The sequence below is a fragment of the Stigmatopora nigra genome, chromosome 22, assembly GCF_051989575.1.
Source record: "Stigmatopora nigra isolate UIUO_SnigA chromosome 22, RoL_Snig_1.1, whole genome shotgun sequence".
Classification (NCBI taxonomy): domain Eukaryota; kingdom Metazoa; phylum Chordata; class Actinopteri; order Syngnathiformes; family Syngnathidae; genus Stigmatopora; species Stigmatopora nigra.
This window is the reverse complement of record NC_135529.1, coordinates 3,659,245-3,684,045: the sequence shown is the minus strand read 5'-3', so window position 1 is coordinate 3,684,045 and position 24,801 is coordinate 3,659,245. Positions and strand designations below refer to the sequence as shown.

The following is a 24,801-nucleotide window of genomic DNA, read 5'->3' as shown; positions in this document are numbered from 1 at the left end:
ACATTTACGTCAAAATATGGGAATCTAAACTTTCATTTTGACACTTCTTTCTTTTCATGTAGCCAGAAGACACGATATGTATATTTGGTGGTTTAAGAAAGAAATCTATTGTTTCCATGGCTGGAAGTGAATGAGTTAACTGTTAATCATCTTCCGTAGAATAACCACACGTGACGAGATTTTGTTTCCGCCCATCCGCTCTCTTGGCCAATGATAGCGCTCAACCTTCCTTTTATTGTGTGTATCATACGGCCCCATAGCCGCTAGTTAGCGGGAAACCGGCGTTCTGGTTTTACAACCATCGTTTCCTAAAATAATCGCCGTGTATTTAATCTCCAAAAAAGGTGATTTTCTCAAATCCACAGACTATTTCAGCCATCGCCTGTCACTGTCAGGTTTGCTAGTAAGGGGATGAAAAAAGTTGAGGCTCACGCTAGTGCTCAAGAAAATACTCTACATATATAACATAAGACTAAGCACAAATCAACGTGGTTTGGGACAAAGAGCTCATCGCTGTCAGGAATGGCATAGCCCGATCCGATCAACATGAGCCAATTCAATTTGGGACGTTTTCGATTTCAAAAATCATCTCCGTCCAAAGGACAGAACACGTGTTCCGAGTCAGAGAAGGAGAACAAGCCGGGTGAGTAAAGCTGTCCAATGCAATTTGTGCATAGCAGGAGGAGACGTACCCACAACTGCCTTGCATCATATTGGAAATAAACCTAAATAAACCCCCATGCCAGACTTGTTTTTGTCGATTTGTCATATCAGCAGTCGACACAATCCTTCCTGCCTTAGCAAATAAAGTGGCTATTTTTTGCTTATCTTGTTGGTTTGATTTTTGAAAATTATAGTACTTTAAATATACTTTTGTAGACAAATAGAAGACTTCACCTTTCAATATCTTATAGAAGTGTAATAAAATAACTATACGTGTATCAAAATGAACATACCTAATCAAATCAAAGCTTTTCTCAATTTTAACTCATTGCTGCCATAGATGGTGTTGATTGTACATTCCCATCGAAGTGGACGTTCCAGTAGTGAATGTGTACAGGTCTTTAATGATGGTTTCATTTTTCCCCCAACAGCTCAAATGAAATCCTCCAAATCTCATTTTTCAAAGTCCCATCAGCAAGGAGTGGTTTTTGAAGACTCCGGCGATGACGAGATACTGAGGAAAATAAACTGTTCTAAGAAATCCAGGTTAGTAACAGATCTTCTGAATGTATTTTTCCTCTATGCTCCCACATTCTATTTACCTATTCGGCACTGCCTTTGCTATCTATACCAGGGAGCCTGTGGTTAAGCCATCCACACCTGTCACTCAAGATGAAATCAAAGACAAAAAAAGTCAAGAGTTAAAACTGGCAGAACTGTTCCCTCAACTGTCAAGAAAAAAAGTCTCAGAAGTAGGTGACATTGTGTTGAAACTAAGTATTCGTCCGTCGACTTTTTATGAGTGGGGTCTCAAACCGATTCCGCAAATCGGCAAAATAAGTGGCACCTGGCTGCAATGAACTGATTACACTTGCAAAAGGCGTCCGCTTGTTCGGTTTGGATGAAAACCTGCACCCCCTGCGGCCATTTGAGGACCGATTTGAGACTGCTGCTTTAAGGGATAATATGGTTAAAATAAGAAAAAATAAACAAAGCAGGTGATACCAAGTGACAGTCAGCAAAATGTGATTAAGTCAAATATTTTTGTCAGTAATGACCTTGCATGTTTATTTGCCTATTGTACTCAATGAATGGATAACAGTGTACATTGTGTTATATGTATAGGTCGTTGGTAGCACAAGTACACTTGATGGAGCTATTGCCACATGTCTGCTGATTTCTGAAGATCAAGGTATGAATGGAGTATTGCATACAGATGAATAAATAAAATAAACCTTAAAGTATGTGGCGCCAGGCCTGTATAACAGGAAAATGTGGCGAAATGTGAATTAGAACCAATAATAATGTTTTTCTATTTTAATATTCTGCTTTTTGGGTTTTTTTTCTCAGAGGGTGGGAACTAATTCATTTGTGTTTACTAGTTAATTTCTATGCAAAACGTTGATTTGAGATACGAGTAAATCGACGTATGAGCTAGGTCCCGGAACGCATTAAACTCGTATCTCAAGATATTATTGTAACGCAGATTAGTGAACAGGTGTCCTCATGGGTTGGAAGTAAAAACACTGCTCACTGCCATCTTTTGTGGAATAGTTTGCCTACCACTGCCTTAGACAAAGATTGCTGACTACAACCTTATTTTTTTTCCAGACAAAGGTTGTTTTAGGAAGAAAAAGCAGGACGGCTCTAACAACTCGGAGGATATTGGGACGACTCAACGCTACAGAAAAAGGAAACAAACAGAGGTGCAACAACAAAGCATAGAGTTACTAAACAAACAATAACCAATGCCATTCTCTAATTTGCCACTCGCTACCTTTATAAGGATAAGCGGTATAAAAAATGAATGAAAGAATAACTAATATTTACTCTACGATATATTGCCTTGTGTTCCCAGGTTGTTGGAGATACCAGTACGACGGATGGAGTTAAAGGTGCATTTGTGCTGATTAGTGATGATGATGATGACGGTATGAATAGTTTTTTTTTTTGTCCAGGTCATTTTAATTAGACAATTCAGATCTAACCAGAAAATACTGTAATATATTTAGTAGGTACTCATTTAACACTATTTTCCAAATCCAAACAGTTAACTCTTTCATTTTCCAGACAAATATCGACTGTATTTTCCGCATCATAAGTGCCACTAGTTAACTGTTTTTTTTTTTTTTTTTCAGACCCAGATAGTGTCAAGAACAGAAACTCCGAGGTATCTGCCAGCTCACTGGCAACCAAGGAAACTCAACCAAACAAAAGGAGAAAAGAATCTGTGGTGAGAGGACAATTGCTCCAATTACGTTTGGGGGAAATTTGCATAATTCATGCTTGTTTGACTAAAATCAATAAAACAATAATTTTCTCCTTTTCTTTTGGTAATTAAACAAGGTGTCTGATGATACTAGCGAGGATTCTGATGAAGATGAACCAACTTGGGAGAAAAAGGAGGAAATGGTCAAAAAACTACAGAAGAAGTTTCCCAATCAGGACAAAGAGGTAAAAACTCACACACAAAAATACTACAAAGCGTAGACAACAATTCTTTCTGTTTGTTCCCTACATTTTCAGTTCAATTTTCACTTCATGTTTTCATTATTTTCACTTCACATTGGCTATAACTGGATAGGCTAGATAGTTGAGCTCTTTGCAAGAAATAGCCACTGCAGCTGCTCTTCTGTCCTTTTTTGAAACCCATCAGAAATTGCAGTTCTGCACATGCCTCCCGGATCCATTTGAGACGTCGAGGTTTCAAAACAATTTTGATAAGTCCAGGTGGATAGAGGAGCGACCTTCCCGTTGTCTATCAGGGTTGCAAGCAGATGTACTAAAATTACCTTTTTAAGTTTAAAAGGCTTAGTTAAAGAAAAGCATTCTCCATTGTAAGCAAATATATAATAATGTAACATTAATAAAGCTAACACCTATGGTAACGTTACGATGATTAGACGGTCACAACTATAAGGCTGATGGAGGAAAAGAGTAGTAGCACATTTTTACTAAGTAGCAAAAATTGATTTATGCACCTATGAGGGAAAGGTTTGTTAGAAAAGTCTAATAAGGGAGATAACAATAATTACACTTGAGCTGGTAGATTTCCCTTTCTGTTGTTAGATGATTTTCACTGCCTTATTGTAGGAACTGCGATCGGTGCTTCAGGAACACAACTGGGATGTTGTCGTGGCTAAAGATGTTCTAAAGATGTTCTCGGACCCAGGTCAGGTTCCAAAATACTTTCCTTCTTATTTCTGTCACCTACATCATGTCCATCTTTCCTGATGTGGAATGTCTTTTGTGTAACTTACAGATGACAACTCCTTCATCTTGTCAAAAGATACGCCAAAACCTAGCAAAAGCAAAGAGAAGTCTGTAAAGAAGCAAAGCAAGTTGCACCAGTTTGCATTTAGTGAAATAGATGCCAAAGTGAACATGCACAACAACTTAAGTGATAGTGACAAAGATTCAAATGATACAATTGACAGTCAAGACTATTCGTCTGAAGAAGAGGTCAAACATTCCAACTGCATCCTCTCCTCGTGGATTACAAAAAGCGAGTTGCAAGTCAAGGAAACAAAGTATGAGAAGCCATCCTGCTCGTCCACCTCATTGCCTTCTGGGAAAACCCTGTCTAAGTTTGATAGTGGGACCAGTTTGGCCAAAAAGCGAGCAAAAGAAAGAAAGCTCAAAGCCGGCACTTCTGAAGAAAGTTCTGATGGCGACGATGAGAATGCATCAGACAGTGACTTGGACAACTACGATGACGCACTGGCAAATATTGGAGGCAAGAAGTTGGACATCCTCAAGTTCTTTCAGGAGGCCACCGTCGATGAACTGACTCTTATTTCTAAATGTTCTGTTAAAAAAGCCAGTAAAATCATTGAGCTGCGACCCTTTAAAAACTGGCTAAGCCTGGTAAGATATTTATTTTATTCAATAGGTGCATCTTACTCAATTGCAATAACATAGGAAACATCATCTCAGTTGTAAAAAAAGAAAAACCTAATTTTTAACACAAACTGTCAGAATTGAAATCCTATATTTTTCTGCTCTTACCACCATCCATTTTTTTTCTTTTGCTCTCAAGACTAGTGTAATGCAAAAGGAAAACGGGCTCTCAGAAGATCTGCTTATGGACTGCAAAACTGTTCTTAAGGAGCGTACTATTGTGAGGAGACTCATGTCAAAATGTGAGACCATTTCCTCAAAGATGGTCAAACAGGTCACAGAAGTGATGAAGGCCGGCTCGGGAACAATGAAACAGCCAAGCCTGCTAAATAGCCAGTGAGTGCCATGCAGTCCAGATTAAAATTGTGATTTCCTTTGCTTTTTTGTCCCTCACGGTAAATATATTTTTCTTCCAGGTTCGAGCTTAAACCCCATCAATTTATAGGTTTGAAATGGCTGCAGCTTCTGCACGAGCACAAGCTAAGCGGCATCCTTGCTGATGAGATGGTAAGACACACGCAACACAGGAATCAGATCTACACCTAACTAATACTAATATAGCATTGACTTTGAGAGTTATAAAAATGAAAAGAGCATCCCATTCCTGATGTGGGAGGATAACACTATCCTCCCATCGACATTCTTGAGAGTGACATTGACATTCTTGTTTAGAATAAACATACAAGAAAGGCAGTCTGAAAGTGGTTCATTTCATACTCTTACAAGTTATATTTCTTTTGCTCAGGGTTTGGGAAAGACCATCCAAGCTATTGCCTTCTTGGCGGATTTATTGCAGAAAGGAATAGAGGGTCCTCATCTCATTACTGTCCCTGCCTCCACCCTTGGTAACATATATAGACTTTAGGATTGGATGCTGATGCACATGAAAACAAAACATTTGTCTATCATACAATTTCTTTGGTGTTGTTTTTTATTGTTTTACAGATAACTGGGTCAGGGAGCTGACGGCATGGTGTCCCACTCTGAAAGTATTAGTTTATTGTGGTATGGTGCTTTTCTTTTACATATAAATCATTTTACATCCAAATGCAGTTTGTGCAGTGCTATGTCTGTCTGTGTTTTTGCTTAAAAAAATGGTGCGTTCAGGAAAAGCACCAAAGTTTTGAGTGTTTTTTTTATTTGATCTATTTTTGAGTCAGCTTTTGTCACATACAGGATCTATGGAAGACCGCCATTACCTTAAGCATGACATCCTGAACGATGAGGTTGAATTTAACGTCCTTGTCACTACGTGAGTAACTAACTCAGTTTATGAACATTTTATTTCAAACATGTTTGCTTTTTTAACTTTGCCACTCCTTTTGACTAGGTACAATTTTGCCATTGGGAGTAACAGTGACCGCAGTCTGTTCCGCAAACTGCGCGTTACATACGCCATTTTCGACGAAGGTCACATGCTCAAGAACATGAACTCGTTGCGGTATCGAAATCTCATGGCCATCAATGTGAGTTCACTGGTATTTTTTTAATGCAGTTCTCAAAATGACACACAAAAAATTATTTGAATTATGTAGTATGCACAACTTGGATATTGAGACCAGCACACCAGTGAATCAATTTAACTGAAGCAAATATGTCCTTAATTTAATTCCTTCTTAATGTGTTCAGGCGGAGCATCGCCTGCTCCTCACTGGCACACCTTTGCAAAACAACCTCTTGGAGCTGATGTCACTTCTCAACTTCATCATGCCGTCCTTGTTCGCCAGCTCCACCCTGCAGCTCTCCAAGATGTTTTCTATGGTATTTCAGTGGCTCTTCTCAAAATACAGTAAAAAAAAAATGAGAACACACATTTTCTAGATTCTGCCTTTTCCACAACCCACAACCAATCTTTTTTTTCTGTAGAAGTCTCATGGGGAACAGAGTCAATTCGAGAAAGATCGCATCTCTGAAGCCAAACGCATAATGAAACCTTTTATCCTTCGAAGAGTTAAGAATGAGGCAAGTCAATTTTATCCATGCTGTTTTCCTGTCATTCCTTTTCAATGGAAACTTTGGTGCTTTTTAAATTGCTTAAATTGATTTGCCACAATTCTGGGCTTAGAATTTTTTTTGTATTTGTTGCTCATTTCATGTCCAGGTCCTCAAGCAGTTGCCTGATAAGAAAGAAATGGTGAAGTTCTGCTCCATGAGTGAGAAGCAAGAGGTTCTCTACCAGAAACTCTTGAAAAAACTCAAGGCTTCTACCACTGGTGAAAGTAAGTCATGTTCACCATGCAACAATCACAAGTGTTATAACCCTCTCTGACCTTTACCTCTTTTACTTTGGGCCACAAAGATCGCCAGATGTGTAACGTGATAATGCAGTTGAGGAAGATGGCCAACCACCCTCTGCTTCACCGACAATATTACACTAAAGAAAAACTCAAAACCATGAGTAAACTCATGCTCAAAGTAATGGACGTTAGCTAATGAGCAAATTCTAGCCTAAAAACATTTTCCAACACTGTTCTTCTTTTTTAGGAGCCAACACACAATGACGCCAGCGCACCATTGATCCAGGAGGACATGGAAGTCATGTCTGACTTTGAGCTCCATTGCCTGTGTCAAAAATACACATCCATCAGCTCCTACCAGCTAGAAAAGAGCCTTCTCGTTGACTCTGGGAAGTTTCAGTGGCTGACAAAGAAGCTGGCATCATTCAAAGACAAGGTTCATTGCAAATTGTAGCAACACACATGCAGACATACCTCCAGAGTTGAACATGGTTCAATATGGTTGAATAATGACTCAATTTAAGGATTCTGCCTTCATGAAGGTTTGTTATCATTGCACAGGGAGACAAAGTTGTTCTATTCAGTCAATTCACCATGATGCTGGATATTGTAGAAATTCTGATGAAACATCTGAATCATCGTTACATTAGACTGGATGGCTCCACACCAATCGCAGACAGGTCAGTTCTCAATATTTCTTCAGATGACGATCAAGTTTGAAATCATATACAATGCAAAAACTGTAATTATGAGTATACCTTCTTGTCCCTTCCAGAATTGTGCTAATTGACGAGTTCAACAATGACAGCAATTTATTTGTATTTCTTCTGTCGACTCGTGCCGGTGGCCTCGGTATCAACCTCACATCAGCCAATGTTGTCATCTTGCACGACATTGACTGGAACCCCTATAACGACAAGCAGGCTGAGGACCGCTGTCACCGTTTGGGTCAGACCAGGTACGATGGAACACATTGATTTGAAACGTTGGAAACTTTAAAGACACGGGTTCAAAATGCATTTTGACATGGCCAAACTAAGCACCCTTCCGTTGTGAGGTTAGGTCAATGGTTTGTAACTACTTTTAACATGAGCTCATATATAACGTTTTTTTTTCTTCAGTGCTGAGTCCTAGTAGCTAGCGGAAGACAGAGGAGTTGCCTCCGCTTGCAAGTTTTAGCATGGAATTTCACATTTTTATGAACTTAAAAAACATTTAAATCAAAAACATAAAAGCGCTAACCGATGCGAAAAGTTGCGAGGTGTCTCTGTAGTTATTCAACCCTCCTATATATATACAGGTAGTAATGTACAGCAAAAAGTAAATGCTAACCACCAACCACACCCGATTTGTTTGTCAGGACCGTGCGGGTTATCAAGTTGGTCAGTAAAGACAGTATTGAGGATGGCATACTGCAGCTGGGCCAGAAGAAACTCAAACTGGAGCAGGACATGACAGCTGCTGAGCAATGTAATGGCACTAGTAGTACACACATAGTACATGATCATGTGCACACTTACATTTCCCAAGATTATTGTTTGCTTATTTGAATTATTCTGACTCAAATTCAATATTTATAAATTATTTTAATTTTTTTAGGTGGTGAGGGGTCAATGCCTGAAGATATGGCCTCTTTGCTCAAAGCATCACTGGGACTGTGATATTCAATACAACTGTGAGTGTGATGGAACACATATTTCACTAGGCCTGGGCAGACATGAGATTTCTAAAAACACACTGGAAAATTTATGTTGATCAGCTCTTTAGACTGATAGCTCTGTTTTAAAATTTATATTTTGTCATAAATGTTACTGGTGTTAAAGTCTGAACAAATATTGCGCCTTTTGGTTATTTAATGCCTGGGTTACATGCTGTTGCATTGAGCTTGCAGAAGAGCAGAAATAATTGAAAGGTGCCTATTTTTTCTGTGCTACATTGACCAAACCTTTTTATAATTTTGTGATACTGTATCTTGGGTGTTGGGACCAGTTTACATACGTACAAACTTCTGTCATCTAAACAAGACATTCCAGATAACTATTTTCTCATCAAAGAGTACACATTCCCACAATAGCGCAGCAGTATGTTTTCTTATACATAAAATGTCCACTTGCATAAGTAGTGTTTCCATTTTTTCGGTTTTTATTAATTCGCAAATAAAATGTTGCAGTAAAAAATATACTATACGTGTTTGAAATGCCATTTTTTAACTATGGCTACGTTCAAACCATGTAATCATTTAATACAATTTGTTGTCACTGTTTTACATGTTAAATATGGCATTTTAAGAAGAGTTATACAAAGGGTTGGAAAATGGATACTTCCAGAATTTAACAACGAAGCACTAAAGGATTTTAAAATCAAGGTAAGTCTAAAGTACAAAGGATAAAGAAATGTTTATTGGCGCTTTTTAATTTTGCATGCAAAATTATTTTCATGGGCAAATTGAGTTAAGCTGGTCAAAGAACTCTAAACTCAGTCACTAGGGTAAGATTGTACTCAAGTAAACTGCGGTTGACACAAGGTAAATCAATTAAACGACATTACTTTGTTGTGGGCGAGTACCGTCCACACCTGTAACCTGACAAGTGAGCGTCACATTTGATGCTGTACGAAAAGTAGAGGACTCCTTTGCGCAGTTGACAGCTCAAAGAATGATGTCCTCGTTCGGGAAAGATGAGACAAACCCCTGCTTGATCGTTGTAAAGAACATCTCTGTCCCAGACTTCAAACCGTAACTCCTGCCCCACCTCCACTGAACCAAAACCATAGGTGGCGTTCCACACAGGGTTATTGTCATCCATTACTGTTGACGTCTCCTCGTACATTCCGTTATAGAAGATCTTAACAAAGGCGTCAGTTTTGGTGAAGGTGTCAGCCTTGAGACCGGCAGCTCTGATGATCTCCAGTGTGAGAGTTCCACGGCCACCCCGCAAAGGACAGCAGTTGTGGTCCAGGTTTGGGGTCGGAGAGCAATTCTTGAAAGCCAGCTCGTCCTCCTGCAGCTTGTTCTCTTGAATGTACTCTGAGATAATTGCTCTCAGGTTTGCGCTAATCTGAGGGTCTTCAACCAGATGATGCAAAGGGGAAATCCCATAAGAGACCACGTCAGGGTTGTCTTGGAGGCTATTCATCCAGCTTTGGTAGGCTTCAGAAGGGTCTTGTTGGTAGAGGATGTCAGGAAAGTATTTTTCCCCTCCAATGACCTCAGTCTTATGGGTCATGAATCCTTGATAAAAACCCATGCTCATGTTGCCCTTCATTAGGTTGTCACACTTGTTAGAAAAGGATGCGTTGGCAGGGAGGAAACCCAAGGCCATGCGGAGTTCGGCATTCAGGCAGTTTTTAATGTCCACCTCTTTGAAACCTTTGAGTGTGGCTAGGCAGGTCCTGAAGGCTGTGATTCGTCTCACTCTGCCACCGAGTTGAACCTTGGAAAGAGAGGGAAGAAAATTAATTTAGTGCGTTTCCGCAGTAATAAGTCAAAATTAAAAAAAATATATCTCGTATACATTTTACCTGGTGGATGTAATGTGTCCCGTAGGTGTCAATAAGTCGTCTGTACATGGCTTTGCTCTCGTTTGGCATGATATTCCGTGAGAGTCTGGCCAGATGCTTTATAAACTCTGCGCTTAGCTGGGGGTGATCAGCCAGTCTGTAACTACAGTAAAAGACGAATGAGATCCTACATGGTGGGAGCAGCTGTTTGGAAAGTCAGTGTTTCCTTGGTCAAAGTTCACATGTGGATTGGGTTAAAAAGGCACACATTTCTTGTAAGATTGACTAGACTCAGCCAATTTTGCAGTCAATCTACTTCCACCCCTTGAGCACTTATGGCGCACTAGTTTGTGCCCTTTCTTTTACCTGTAGTAGGTGCAACTGATTTCATGGATGGCAAAAGTAGCTTTGTCCATGCTATGCTGAGATTGTGCGAATTTAGCCAAGTCCGAGCGGCTTCCTCCAAGCACGACCTTGCCAATTTTATCCAGGCTCAAACCAACGCTCCAGTTGTTGTTCACCAGTGAGCTGGAACGGCGCAGCAGGGAGTCCACAGAGTGGTGGAGGGCACTAGTAAGCTGCTTGCTGCAACGGCTGAAGGGGCGCCAGTCTAACACAGCCGCTGGAAGTCGCTCAATCTGAGAGTAAGATGGAAAATGTCAAGCATGAAACAAACGTTTTAATGTTGAGCATGCATTGTTTTGCAGATGTCACCTGTCCTTTGTGGAAGCGGTTTGTACACAGTGTGCATGTATTGTTGTCAGCCAGATGACCCTTGACATTAATGACGTACGCCCCCGTTCGGCGCATCCGGACAACATCAAAACCCTCCCCAGCCAGGTTGTAGCCGGGCACGAAGGGTGCTTTTTCGCAATCTGTTGCAGAGCCAAGCTGACATGCTCTGCAGATCTCCATGGTGATTGCCAATGCCAACACCAATGAGACTACTAATAAGCTACTTTGTTGGAATCCTGGCATGGTTACCTAGTTGTAGAGTGAATTGGTATGCAATGAAGTATCTGCATGCATACCACACAACAGCTTGAATGCATTAAAGTTTGAAAAATCTTAGCTCATAGAAAGTTTTTTAACATATGCCCAAAAGGGAAACTTCACACTTACCTCAGATTAGGTCTTGTCCTTCTTAAGGTTTGTTATTTTCCTCCGCTCAAAATAGTGCAGAAATTCTTCTCCAGAATGTTTTCTTAAGTTCTACAACCTTTGACGACATCAGTCGAAAGCGAGACTGTCAAAGCCTTCTTCCTTCCTCACATTCAGCCGCAGACTGGCAGATTCCGGCTGTGTCTCACTTTTGTCTGTGAATCACTGTTTTTAAAGCACCAAGGCGCCTATTCATGGCTCAGGGCTTTTCATGTCTGTGTGTTTTTGCTGTGTTGCTCTCTCACCCCTTAAGGCTGTTCCAATTTCCTCAGCGTAAGCCGTTTTGTTTTCATATTCAAGATTGCCTCTTGCTCCCTCACAGCTGGGTGGGGGAGGGTGGTTCTTTTCATCTTGCTCGAGATATGTATGCACAACTGCACAGTTACTGGAAAAGGGTATGTGCAAGGGGATTCTCTTGTCATTATGCTATTCGTGCTTTTGTCTATACAGTGGCTAAGCCTTGCCTGTCTGTGTGGTGATAACCTTACTATAAACATTAGGTCTCTTCTGCCAATATCTATTTAAGCATAGGGATAGAAAACCCACTAAAGATTACGATTTAGAAAAATGGTTTTGACCTCATGGATGTTAGCAATCTATTTCTAGTACTATGCATATGTGAATATATAAAAAATAGGTCATTTTTTATTCTTGTTTACTTGCACAATGTGAATTTAAAACAGACTCACATGACACTGCAGTGTTTTTTTAACTTTGTCTATAAAGGGGAAATATGCACGCTCCAATTTTAAAATCGTAGGATATGTTCAGTGTAATTCAAATGAATCCTATACATTTATTAAATGGACTAATACAATATAATATTTACTTTAACTTCCTAAGACCCAGACTGTTGCAAGGCATGGATTTTTCCTTTTTCTTTGCTATAAGCTGTCAAATGTAAAACATAATTTCCATTTCCATTTATTTCATAGAAGCAGTGGTATGAAAAATTCAGGTAACAAAAAATGCAGATACAACATTTTAGCCATAAACTATGATTAAACATTTTCTAATAAAGTGAACATAATTCATTAAAAAGTATTCGACAAACCAGAAAATGTAATGACATTGGGCTATATTCAACAATTTTCAAGCATTGGATTGTAGAATCCCTCTCTCTCCATCACCCACAAGCTCTTCATTGAGCAATTGTGTGTACCCACTCTTCACGGTCATCCTGGGCAGGTTTTGTTTTCTTTTTACAAAAAACACTCCCACGACCACCAGAGCCATCATGCCTATCACACCAAATGCTACCCCAGCCTTTTCTCCACTGGACATTTGATTTTTCTTGGGACTGAAGGTTTCCAAAATCTTCTGAATATCCTTCGCGCCTGCCATTTTCCAAGATTTGCTATTTCCTACTCGTACCCAGCTTTTTTCACCTTCTGTCATCACCAGTACCGTGTTGGTGGTTTTTCCCGTGAGGAGCGGTTCTCTAGTGAAAGGAGGGAGGTGGATTGGAAGCAGTTGCCCACTTGTGAATAATCTTGACTGGACACAGTAAAGAATTTCACAGCCATCACTAACTGCAGCTAAATGCTGACTGAACTTTGGAGGACAGCGGCGTTGTTGCCCTGCCCAGACGTTATTTGACTGGCAGCTAAAAAAGCCTCCGAACGGTGCAGCATATTCGGTGCCAGTTTCGTCGTCTTTACTCAAACAGATCACCTGGCCATCTGAGAGAAACTTCAGAGGCAAAAAGTTTGTTGGGCAAGTTTTACTGTTGGTGATGGGGTTCACCTCAGAGGGACTATACAACCCTCCAAAGAGATAGCCAGAGTTCACAGGTGCCTCACCGGTAAGCGAACACCAATAGGTATTTATGTGGGCTGAGCGTACGTACGCGTTGTCTTGACATACTGTACGATGGCAGGTACGCAAGTGAAATATCCCACACCTATATGTTTCATCATAACAGTCGTGGTTGGTGTAACCTTGCTGTCTGATTTCTGATCGTAGGAGTGTTGACATGTAAGGCGAGTTACAGGAAAATGCCCCTGTATCTGGATTTTTCTGGGCCAGGGCATCACACAGTGGTTGTGCATTTTGGGAGATGGGAATACATTCTTGGTAGACGCCACCAAAAGTGAGATTTCCAGTGTGGCCTTCGCATGATGCGTCGTTGATATTTGCTTGAAAGTTGAAGTTCTGTGAGTTAATGTCAACGCACCCAGGCCGGGTGTTGACCTTGTAATAGCGCTCGATGGCCTTTCTCACCAAGTTGGCGACTTTGTTAACAGTAGGTTGGGGTAAATCAGGCAAGGTGTTGGCATTTAGAAAGTAGGGTAAGGCTAATCCTTTCCGATCAACAGCAACCAGGTTGTTTCTGGTGCCCTCCTGCCACTTTTGTAGAGTGATGCCAGGATAAAAAGGGATGCTGCCATGACTTTGAATGAAAGAATACTGAATGTTTGACTGATATGCCTGGAGTGACGAACTCTGTTGGGTGTTTTGGCTGCTTATGTCAAACTTGAGTTTGTCGTAAAAGTTCAGGCCAGCTGAAACTTTGATGCTAGAACTCTGAGACTCATTGTCCGACACGTACTTGGACTCCAGGTAGTCTTCCTCCACCAACATAGCCCCTGCATCAACACTTGTGATGACATGAGTTCCGTACTCCAACACCATCTTTTCTGAGAGATAGTTTCCATTCCTTGTTTGGTTATTTTCAATGGCATCAGCTATCTCCTTGGCCAGCTCAGCAAAACGTGAATCGAGGCTGAAGTCAGGATGAGCTTGAACTGTGTAGAGGAGGTTGCGGACCTGAGAGTGAAATGAATCAATTGTTACAATTTTTCACATATATCCAATATATTATGCTTGCAGAGATTGTCAACTGTAATTATTTTCACTTCACATGTATGCCTTGATAGGCTTGTTTAAGTATTAATTAATATTTGTCTATTTTTACCCAGCCGGGCTTTACCTTGCATTCCGTTAAACACTTCTTGTAGTGACAAATAAACAAAAACGCGGCCCTATTTATGAGTTAAACTGAGAAAAAATGGACATTTAAATTGTATTTCTGCACCATGGAAAAACCTATCCTTTGATTTCATGAATGCTAACATTCTTCTTACGCCTTTACAAAAACTCTGGCTCGCAGGGCTCGTTTACTGATTACTCCGTCAAATGAGTTAAGACATTTCTTTTGATAAATGGTAGTGCTTAAATATAATTGCTCATGAACATGTTTCTATTCAGCTCAAAGTGTTGAACACTCAACAAATTCATCAAATGTTACCTCCACCCTGGTTGTGGTTGAAGAGTCTTTGACCTGATGGATTTTCATTCTCTGGTTCTCCACTGAGAATTTTCCATTCAGCAAAGAAAAGAATGAGACATCAGCATTTATCCCACGTGACTGCGAGCTTTTATGCTCCTGCCATGATTTGATCATCTCTGAGTTGGTCTCCACTCCAGTCTCTTTGTGTGGTATAACAAACACTTCATCTGGGATGTAGTAGAGCCCGTCTTCAGTGGTCTGGCAATTGAAATAGCTGAGGTTCATGACCCGACCCATATCCAGGTTTCGGAGGTTATCCCAGCCCCCGCCAGGTAGTGCCCCTAGAGCTGTGATGGAGGGGTTGGCGGACGCCCGACATTGCCCTAGCCAGTTGGTCGGACGGCTGACAGAAACTGACAAACAAACGCGGAGGAAAGACAGAGCAAGGAAAGTCACTGATGCCTTCATCTTGAATGTGTCAAAAATGTACGCTAAAACAGCTGAAGTAAAGTTTCAGGAGTTCCTCCCTCTTGTCATATGACCTTGAAGAGGAACTAGTGGTTTAGGAATGCTGCTTAGGTTTAAATATTGTTTTTGGTAAGTCTGTTTCACCTGAGAAACAATATATTCCACTGAATAACTTTTAATCTCAAATCAAGCTTTTAAAGAATGGAACCTAAAATCCATTGTAACAAACTTGCGGTGAAAATTAAGTTTGATGTAGGGTTTATGAAGATTTCCAGGTGAGAATCGGCCTCAAATTAGTATTTTTTAGGGTTGCTAGGATTTTTGTCCCCTGCAGACTTCCTCTTATCAAAGACCTCCAAAAGCAGAAGTGAAAGTGAAACCTGAAAAAGGGGAAGAGCCAAAGTTTCCCCAAATGAGTTACCTCAAAAAGTAGTTGAGCCCTGGCTGTGCCCACCAGGCGTGGACTTTTTGGGTGTGCTACAGTGCAGTTTTGAGGCATAAATTGGGTGAAGGGCTACATAACAATATGTACAGACCTACCATATATAATAATTTCCAGGGCGCTGTCCAGTTTCAGCAATATTAAAGAGGTTGCAAAATGTTTTAGTCCTACTTTTGATATATACTCTAAATACTTCAGGAAATTGTCACTCGGTTAATAAAGTCCCATACGGTTCAAAAGGAATGGCAGTCTTTGTAAGTGACTTTATTTTGGATTGATAACATGGACATCCCGGAAAAGAAGTGCTGCAACAGCCAACAAGATTATTAATTCCAATACAGGAAGAAAGATTAGCATAGACGCTACAGATTCATAAATACATGGTCCATGTGGGTGATGGGATGCCACGGAGGCCGTGGATCATCTGTACCGCCTTCCGCTCCTCCTCCTCCACCTCCTGCGCTGCTTGGCGGTCTTGGTCCTCTTGCGTCGGACCCTCCTGATCTTTTGGGGGGTCTTCCTTCTCGGAGCAATTCTCCTCCTCCTAGTCGACCTTTTCCTGGCAGGAGGGGCCCTTCTGCGTCTTCTCCTGGAGCGCACCCTCCTCCTGGAGCGCGCTCTCCTGGAGCGTCGCCTCCTAGAGCGTCCCCTCCTAGAGCGCCTTCTTCTGGAGCGTCCCCTCCTGGCTTTCCTTGCCTTGGACTTTTTCCTCTTTGCCTTCCTCCTCCTTCTCTTCTTGGCGCCACCCTGCTTTACTACCCGCCTCCTGCGGCGAATGGGGGGTTTGGGGTTGAGTTTGAAGGAACCGGAGACCCCTTTCCCCCGCGTGCGCAGGATGACTTTTTTGGCCACTAGTCTGCGCAGAGCGAGGCGAATTCGAGCTCGGTTCCGGGTGACATCGTAGCCGTGGGATTTCAGCACCTTCTTAAGGGCAACCAGCGATACGCCTCGCGGAGCCCCGTAGGAGGAGATGGCGTTTAGGATGAGGATAGAGACCGTGGGGCCGGTCTTCTTCGTTGTTCTCAGTTGAGACGTGAACTCGAGTGCCAAAGACATTGTAGAATGTGCTTGCGTTCCCAATTAAGTATCCTCAGATACTAATAAAAGTTATTCGAGATAGGTTTCAGTTGTTGTTGTTTTTTTTAATATCTTTTGGATTTTTCTTTTTCTATTTTTATTTTGAAATCCCGATGGGAAGAACTGTCGTGTCCACTGGTAAAACCATAATGAAGCGCGTCCCTGCATCTCCTTCTCTGGTCTCCTTTAAAACGTCCTCATAAGCTGTGGAGTGCATTCGAAAAAAGGGATTCATAATGTTTGTTGGAGTCATGTCTCTCTATACGTGAGCGTGTGAGAGAGACTGGTGTCTTTACAACAAAGTGTTAGGTGTTATTACGCTACACTTCCACGTGGTGGAGCACACTACGTCATCATTATACAGTCATCAGATGTCATTAGAGGTGATTTTTTTAAAAGATTAATTTAATGTGGAGGGCTGAATTGAGGGATGTGTTTATCCACAATTAAAAATTCATTTATGACGAAGTGTTATCAAATAATGCACATTATTTATGTTGGTTGAAAGTCTAAAGATTGTTTTAATTATGCATGTATTGTTTTAATTAACCCCATGAAGACCTGATCATGTAGTCAACAAAAATTGTTAAAGACATTTGGTTTTAAAAGTGTATTTTTTAAAATATATACATGATTGTAGTCTTTATGGCGGCCAGGGTGGTTCGCATGTAGGCCTCACAGCTCTGGGGCCCTGGGTTCAAATCCAGGTCGGTCCACCTGTGTGGAGTTTGCATGTTCTCCCGGGCCTGTGTGGGTCTCCTCCTGGTACTCTGGTTACCTCCCACATTAAAAAAAAAACATACATAATAGGCTGACTGGACAGTCTAAATTGGCCCTGGGTTGGAGTCAGCTGGGATAGGCTCCAGCACCTCCCGTGACCCTCGCTGTTCAGAAAAAGAATGAATGATTGATTGTATGTCATCCTTTTTTAAATTCATAAATGTATTGGTTCATAATTAGAAATTAAAATTCAATTCAAACACTGGCTATATAAACTAGTGTAATATTGGGGTTAATATCATCTAAATCTTATTTCATTCCATAGTATTATATACTCATTGCCCGCTTTTCACAATGATAGATGTCCCATTCATTTCAACTGGGAAGATTGGCAGTGAATGCACTTTCAATCCCTTGATAGTGCAAAACCTTCAATGCATTGTGACTGGAGTGCGTGTCCAAACTATTCCAACTCATCCAGAAAAACAATGTGGTTTCTTCTGAAACAGTAGTATTGTAATCAACTGTTTACACTTTTAGATTGAGAAGATGGCAACAAGCAGGTGCATTTTTCAGTATTCAGTCCTCCCGATGATTACAGTGGGCGTGAAGGTAGAACAAAGACGGCAAGAACTTGTAGAATGCTGCACTGTGATGTCATGTACCCTGCAGACCTTGTGAAGATGCTGGGTGAAGCTGCTATGAAAGTCTTTGTCCACTGTGGGGGAAAAAATGCTGAAAAGCCACTCACCCATTATGAAACGATTACTCATTCACCAAAACAAGAAGCTTGTGGAATGATACCCACATTTTTTTTTACGCCAAATCATACATTTCAAAGGAAAGGGTATTTGAGGCTATACCTGTCCTGAGACCAAATCTGAAAAAAACAAATGCTTTTAGATCTTTTGGTAAAATACCAAATAGGTCTGTAGTACTCCCTCAATGACCAAATTGAATTTTATGTGGAAATAAAAGTTAAAATGTGTATGTTGTACATTGTTTATTGCAACTTTAGGGATTTATGTTCTAATAAAACGTGGATATTTCAAATAGGAATTATTAGTATATAAGTGAAAAGTTTTAGTTTTATAACTGATTATTGATTTATATAGTAAGAAGAATCCCAGATGTTTTTCTATGATGAAATAACCCATAGCAAACTGAATAATGGCCCTGAAAAGCATTTTTTTTCATAAAAGGTGATTTGTAATGGCATCCAAATTAAATGTGGTAAAATTGAAATTGTAAGATGGCTAATGGTGTAGTGCAGTGGTTTTCAAAGTGGGCGGTACCGCCCCCCGGGGGGTGGTGTGAACTTTCAGGGGGGCGCTGACGAATAAACAGGCGAATGGGGGGCGTTGAAATAGTGAAGGGGGCGATGGAGCAATTACAGTAAAATGTGACGTTGGTGTTTGTAGAAAGACCGGAAAAATTGATTGTCTGTAATAAAAAGTCGACAAAAAACAAGCTTTATTGAAACAAGAAACGTTGTCTGCTCGAGCGCTCACGAGCAGCGCGCATATACCGTATATCACTAATTGTCACGAGTTTATCGTCGATGCAGGCGACTGGGGAAACCACCACCATCCAGTCAGCCGCAGAGGAGCACACAATAGCGCGCCGGCAACGCTTAACCACAGACGTATGCGCACAGCGACCGGCTTAATGCATCAGCTATCAATTTTTATGATTCGAGGTGAAGAATAAATGATAACCATTTTTGTTTATTAAAATTGTTTTTTTTAGTCTAGTCTTCAAACTGTTTGTGATTGAAGAATCAACCAATTCTTGTGACATTTAGCAATATAGTCGTTCTAGCGTTCGTTGGAAAGGGGTAAAGAGGGGGGCGTTGGCATTTTGGCCCGGCGGTGAAGGGGGCGGTGGCCAAAAAAAGTTTGAAAATCACTGGTGTAGTGGTTCACCCTACTGACTTGGATGTGGGCTCTATTCCCTCTGGTATGATTGTGAGTGTGAATGGTCATCTGTCTCTGTCCTATGGCTGACTGGCAACCAGTCTAGGTCTAGTCTCCCCTCCACCCAAAGTCAGCTGGGATAGGCTCCAGCAACCCCCACAACCAGATGTGTGGTCCGGAATATGAATGAAGTGTGTTGACAACTTATTATGTTTGTTTTCTCTAGTTTTATTGAACACATGCTATAAGAAACAAGGCTTTATATAATAGTAATACAAAAAATAAAACGGATGCTATATAATGACAGCCACAGCAGATTTAGTGGTAAATATGAATAATATAAATTATAAAGGAAGTCCATCCATAAGCATTTTCCTTCAACCCATCAAGGAACTTCTCCTGCGTCTATATCTCCTTCTCCTGGTTCTCCTCGGGCCTCTCCTCCTCCTCCTAGTTGTGGAATATCTCCTTCGCCTTCTCCTCCGGGCATATCGTCTCCGCCTTCTCCTCCTCACGGGATATCTTCTCCGCCTCGCAGAATACCTTCGTCTCCTCCTTCTTCGTCTCACGGAGTACCTCCTCCTACGCCTTCTCCTCCTCCCGGAATAACGCCTTCTCCTTCTTCTCATAGAGTATCTTCTCCTTCTTCGCCTCCTCACAGAATACCTCCTCCTCCTCCTCCTTCTTCTCCTCACAGAATACCTTCTTCTCCTCCTCCTCCTAGAATATCTCCTCCTCCTCCGCCTCCTCAGAGAATATCTTCTCCTCCTGCGTCTCCTCAGGGAATATCTTCTCCTCCTTCTCCGTCTCCTCAGAGAAAATCTTCTCCTCCTCCGTCTCCTCACAGAATACCTTCTTCTCCTCCTCCGTCTCCTCCGAGAATACCTTCTCCTTCTGCGCCTCCTCAGAGAGTACCTTCTCCGTCTGCGCCTCCTCAGAGAGTACCTTCTCCTCCTCCTCCTTCTCCTCACAGAGTATCTTCTCCTCCTTCGCCTCCTCACAGAGTACCTTCTCCTCCTTCGCCTCCTCCTGACAGAGTACCGTCTTCTCCTCCTTCTCCTCACAGAGTACCTTCTTCTCCTCCTTCTCCTTACAGAGTACCTTCTTCTCCTCCTCCTCCTCACGGAATACCTTCTTCTCCTCCTCCTTCTCTTCAAAGAATACCTCCTTCTTCTCCTTCTTCTCACAGAATACCTTCTCCTCCTCCTTCTCCTCAAAGAATACCTTCTTCTTCTTCTCCTTCTCATTATATACCTCCTTCTCCGCCTCCTCCTCCTCCTCCTCAAGGAATTTGGCCCGCCTCGCCTCCTTCTTATATAACTCCTTCTCCTCCTCCTCCTCACAGAATATCTCCTCTTCCTCTTCCTTATTCTCAGAGAAGAACTCCTCCTCCTTCTCCTCCTTATCCTCCTCCTCATCACGGACATCCTTCGTCTCCTCCTTCTCCGCAAAGACATTCTCCTCCTCCTTCTCCTCCTCATCACAGACATCCTTCTCCTACTCCTTCTTCTCAAGGAGGTCATCCTCCTTGTCCTCCTCCTTCCCAACCGCCTCCTCCCGTATCTCCTTCGTCTCCTTCTCCTCCTCCTCCTCCTTCTCCTTCTCCTACTTCCTACTCTAATCCTGCGCCTGGTCATCCTGTATCGGCCGCGGTAGTGGTTGAGGCGGAAGATGCCTCGACCCCCTGCGGCCCTGCCTCGCAGGATGTATCTTTTGGCCACTAGTTTGCGCAAGGTGAGGCGTAGTCGCCCTCGATTGCGCCCCACATCGTAGCCATTGGATTTTAGGACCCTCTTCAGGCAGACAAGTGTCACACCGTAGGGCCCCCCGTAGGCAGTGATGGTATTCATGATGAGGTTGGACAGCTGGGGTCCCCCCCTCTTGCTGGATCTCCTCGGTGATTGGCGTGCGAGAGACATTGTGGTGCTCTTTTGGCCTGACTCGGCTTGAGTGAGGTCAGAGCAGAGTTGAAGCTCGGATTCGGACTTATGGTGCTATGCATGAGCATATGCGTTAAGTCTTCATCTCGTTGACCTCGAAGTGTAAACCCCGAGACCATACCTCACCTCTCCATTTTCACCCCCGCCAGACCTGCCTATAAATCAGACTCAAAAGCCATTAGGTGCATTTGAAAAAAAGACCACTTGGGGGAGTTTGAGCGCTTTGTACGTGTGGGGATTTAAAGACATTGGAGCTTTGGTCAAAGCGAGATGCGTAATTACGCAGGAGGCGCCGGTGACGCGTGATTTGGGGGTTTTGGGGATCACCATGACGACATAGTACTGTAATGTGTCTGATATATACCGCATCTCAATGTCATTTTAGTTCATCCCCGCCTTTTCCGACGGGGTCGGGTTGCTCTAATCAAAAGAGTTACGCCAAAAGTTCCTGGCAAGCAAAGCAATTACAACAAAAACGTCAACAGTGTGTGTGCGAGTGTAGCCTAGTTTGTATATTTACAAGCTTTCCGCCACTCTTGTAGCCCAAAGAAAGTCATTTTCTATTAAAAATAATCCGACCATATGCACGTTTCATTCTTGCATGTTCCTACCTGTCAACTTGTACGTTTTACGCGTATTTTATACGGTTTTTTACCATTTCAAATCATGTACGCTGTACACCGACTTTTGTACGGGGATTTTTTTTTAAATCGCCAATATTTATGAAAACTGATCTCAACAAGACGGTTTTGGCTAAAATCCAAATAGTCTCGTAGGCTGGTAGCCAACGACGCTCTTGTCATCGATCGTTACTATTGTCACGGTATACCATCATAAATTATTCCCAATCCTATGTAATTTTTAGCGGTGCGTACGGCAATATCGATAAAGGATGGAGGAGCCACATAGTAAGAAACGAGTTACCGCGAGTAAACATGCGTCGTACGGTGTTTGTACGGTTTGGGGGGGTTTGTACGGGGAATCATAATCATTTACGTATCCATATACACGATACGTAATTAAGTCCTTTTTAAATGTCTTTGACAAAACTGGATCCTCGTTCCAATTAATTTATTGGTCAGATTTGTATTTCCATTGGTGAGCTTGATATTGTTCATCAAGATACGTTACTTTCAAACTTGTTTAAATACTGCCCGTATGAAATAGTTATTGAACACAATATGCTATAATCACTCTTGGTCAGCAGGGGGTAGTATCCTACATTATTCCATACATATGCTGCCATAAGGACCATATAGGCGTTAGTGGGCCTAATTTAGGGGCTCTTTGGACCTCTAAGTAATGTTTTTTTTCTTCTTTTTTCCATTTGTTATTTTACGAAACATATGAAAATATAATCTATTGGATTTAGAATGTAACTTCATGAAAATATGCAGACAAACAGTCAAACATTTTAATTATAATGGATTGGATTGGATAACTTTATTCATCCCTTATTCGGTAAATGTCGTTGTTATGGGAGCAAGAGGGTGAGGATGCAGAAATAGAAAAGGTATTTTAGACATAGATGACAAGAATGTCAGTCGTAATAGTTTAGACAGCAGTGATTGCAGGTTTTATTTATCTTTGGCAAACATGAGATGACATGAAATTGTTGATTTTCCCAAATATTTTTATTTTATTTTGTGACTAGTGTAAATTGGTTATTTTTGTGTTTGTAGTAAACTAATTCCATTCACACAGGGAATCTTGTCTATCACTATGTGTTCAATGAAATTAGGTTTTAGCACAAATTGTCCAAATGTAAGACTGCGTTATTCTGCTTTATGCCATTATATTTAGTTGTTATAGTCTCCAAAAACCACCACAATCCTGTTGAGGATAAGCAAAATGGAAGAATAATTGAATTAAATTAATCACTACAAGTATATTTATCATACTTACCAGATATTTTATAATTTAATATTGACATTGTTATTGTTTTTTGGTGGGTCACAGAATGCTGCCAATCAAATTCATTATTTCTAATGTGACCCACTGAGCTGTAACTTTCACTTTCTTTTTGATCATCTTTTGCATTTTTACAGTTTCAATGAGGGCAAAGCTAATGTCTATCAAGGTTTTATTTACACACAGAAAAATATTTTAACAGAGTGCCATGGACAGTGTAAAGATCCTTTAAGTAAAAAAATATATGTGTATATACATTTGACTAAATATGGACAAAAATGGGAGTAGTGTCTATCCACTTCTCATTATGCTGGCCCTATTAACGCCTGCTTCTCCTTCTCCTCCTCCTGGGTCTCCTACGTCGGATTCTCCGGACTCTCCTGATCCTCCTCAGCCTGCGGACCCTCCTGACTCTTCTTCTCCTCCTCCTGCGAGGATATCTTCTCCTCCTCCTCCTGTACCTTCTCCTGCGGGATCTTCTCCTCCTATACCTCCTCCTGCGGTACCTCCTCCTCCTGCGGGATGTCCTCCTGCGAGACCTCCTCCTCCTAGAGCGCCTCCTCCTCCTGGAGCGCCTCCTCCTCCTCAAAGGTCTCCTACGGGACCTCCTTCTCCTTCTCCTCCGCCTCCTCCTCACGGACCTCCTCCTTCTTCTTCTCCTCCTGACAGATCTCCTTCTCCTCCTTCTTCTCCTCACAGACCTCCTCCTTCTCCTTCTCCTTCTTCTTCTCTTCCTCCTGCGCCCAGATGTGGACCTCCTGCGCCTTCTCCGAGAGCGTCTCCTCCTTCTCCTGCCTCTCAACCTCCTCCTCCTCCTTCGCCGCCGCCGCCCCCTCCCCCTCCACCTGCGAGGCCCGTATGGGTTGATCCTGAGGCGTCTCCCCCTGGTGCGGACGACGTACTTTCTGGCTACCAGCCTTCGAACAGCCAGACGGAGCCGGGCTCTATTGTTCGCTACGTCGTAGTAGCCATTGGCCTTGAGGACCTTCCGGAGGCCGGTAAAGGTGAGTCCCGACAGGCCGCCGTAGGAGATGGCATTCAGGAGGAGGCTGGACACTGCCCCGCCCCTCTTCCTGGATCTCCTTCGAGGCGACATTGTCGGTGGCGCTGGGCCTGAGCCGTATTCAACAGCAGTCTTCGATCCTCTGTAAGTCTTCCAGTTATTTATGCATTGGTTAAAATGCTGATTATGCCAGACAAGAATTTGTTCCTGGCATTTATAGATTCTAGGCGCTCATTGACCTGCTTGCTACAGAGTCATGAGAGACTTTGAAACAAAGTGCCGATGTGCAAGTCAAAGCCGTGAACAATGATGCGTAGGGTTCCCACATTGAAATGATGTCATCTGCACTGCACACACCTTATTACACTCAGAACCAAATATTTGAGGCAAGGCCAGATATTACTCTTCATCAGAGTCCAGGAGCTCATCTGCAAAGTAAGACCTGGACTGCATTACTCACCTCTGAGGAAAACAATTGGGCTTTACTCACTTCCATGCTGAAAAATTATGATGGCTGGTGTGTACCTGAGGTTCGGATCTCTACTGTCCGCTCATAACCCATAACGGTGAATGAGTGGTTCGTGCACTGGCTCACACTTCTAAGATTGAGGGTTCGATCCCAGGTCCAGAGTG

The 24,801-nt window shown here is 42.0% G+C and overlaps 5 protein-coding genes across 5 annotated transcripts; 1 reads left to right on the top strand and 4 right to left on the bottom strand.

Annotated features, from left to right (window-relative positions):
• Window positions 1-202: 202 nt before the first annotated feature.
• On the top strand, window positions 203-8,918 carry LOC144215627 (SWI/SNF-related matrix-associated actin-dependent regulator of chromatin subfamily A containing DEAD/H box 1A-like). The gene is made up of 25 exons (XM_077744681.1): window positions 203-643; window positions 1,095-1,209; window positions 1,298-1,415; window positions 1,789-1,855; window positions 2,275-2,369; window positions 2,522-2,594; window positions 2,802-2,896; window positions 3,010-3,117; window positions 3,757-3,835; window positions 3,926-4,530; window positions 4,703-4,899; window positions 4,980-5,070; window positions 5,309-5,408; window positions 5,509-5,568; window positions 5,740-5,815; window positions 5,894-6,029; window positions 6,193-6,324; window positions 6,430-6,525; window positions 6,665-6,782; window positions 6,863-6,978; window positions 7,048-7,236; window positions 7,362-7,480; window positions 7,576-7,758; window positions 8,161-8,270; window positions 8,400-8,918. The coding sequence occupies exons 1-25, from the start codon at window positions 547-549 to the stop codon at window positions 8,459-8,461; spliced, it is 3,237 nt and encodes a 1,078-aa protein (XP_077600807.1). The 5' UTR covers window positions 203-546; the 3' UTR covers window positions 8,462-8,918.
• Window positions 8,919-9,228: 310 nt separating this feature from the next.
• On the bottom strand, window positions 9,229-11,793 carry LOC144215628 (perforin-1-like). The gene is made up of 5 exons (XM_077744682.1): window positions 11,421-11,793; window positions 11,013-11,282; window positions 10,665-10,936; window positions 10,320-10,461; window positions 9,229-10,231 (listed from the first exon to the last, which is right to left on the bottom strand). Exons 2-5 carry the CDS (start codon window positions 11,274-11,276, stop codon window positions 9,344-9,346), a joined length of 1,566 nt encoding a protein of 521 aa, XP_077600808.1. The 5' UTR covers window positions 11,277-11,282; window positions 11,421-11,793; the 3' UTR covers window positions 9,229-9,343.
• Window positions 11,794-12,224: 431 nt separating this feature from the next.
• LOC144180909 (macrophage-expressed gene 1 protein-like) lies at window positions 12,225-15,420 on the bottom strand. Its single transcript, XM_077709064.1, has 2 exons — window positions 14,710-15,420; window positions 12,225-14,228 (listed from the first exon to the last, which is right to left on the bottom strand). The coding sequence occupies exons 1-2, from the start codon at window positions 15,157-15,159 to the stop codon at window positions 12,552-12,554; spliced, it is 2,127 nt and encodes a 708-aa protein (XP_077565190.1). The 5' UTR covers window positions 15,160-15,420; the 3' UTR covers window positions 12,225-12,551.
• A 424-nt stretch (window positions 15,421-15,844) lies between these two features.
• On the bottom strand, window positions 15,845-16,923 carry LOC144215695 (uncharacterized). The gene has a single exon (XM_077744780.1). The coding sequence runs from the start codon at window positions 16,655-16,657 to the stop codon at window positions 16,022-16,024; it is 636 nt and encodes a 211-aa protein (XP_077600906.1). The 5' UTR covers window positions 16,658-16,923; the 3' UTR covers window positions 15,845-16,021.
• A 6,400-nt stretch (window positions 16,924-23,323) lies between these two features.
• On the bottom strand, window positions 23,324-24,366 carry LOC144215606 (uncharacterized). The gene has a single exon (XM_077744659.1). It carries the CDS (start codon window positions 24,259-24,261, stop codon window positions 23,485-23,487), a length of 777 nt encoding a protein of 258 aa, XP_077600785.1. The 5' UTR covers window positions 24,262-24,366; the 3' UTR covers window positions 23,324-23,484.
• Between the last annotated feature and the right edge of the window lie 435 nt (window positions 24,367-24,801).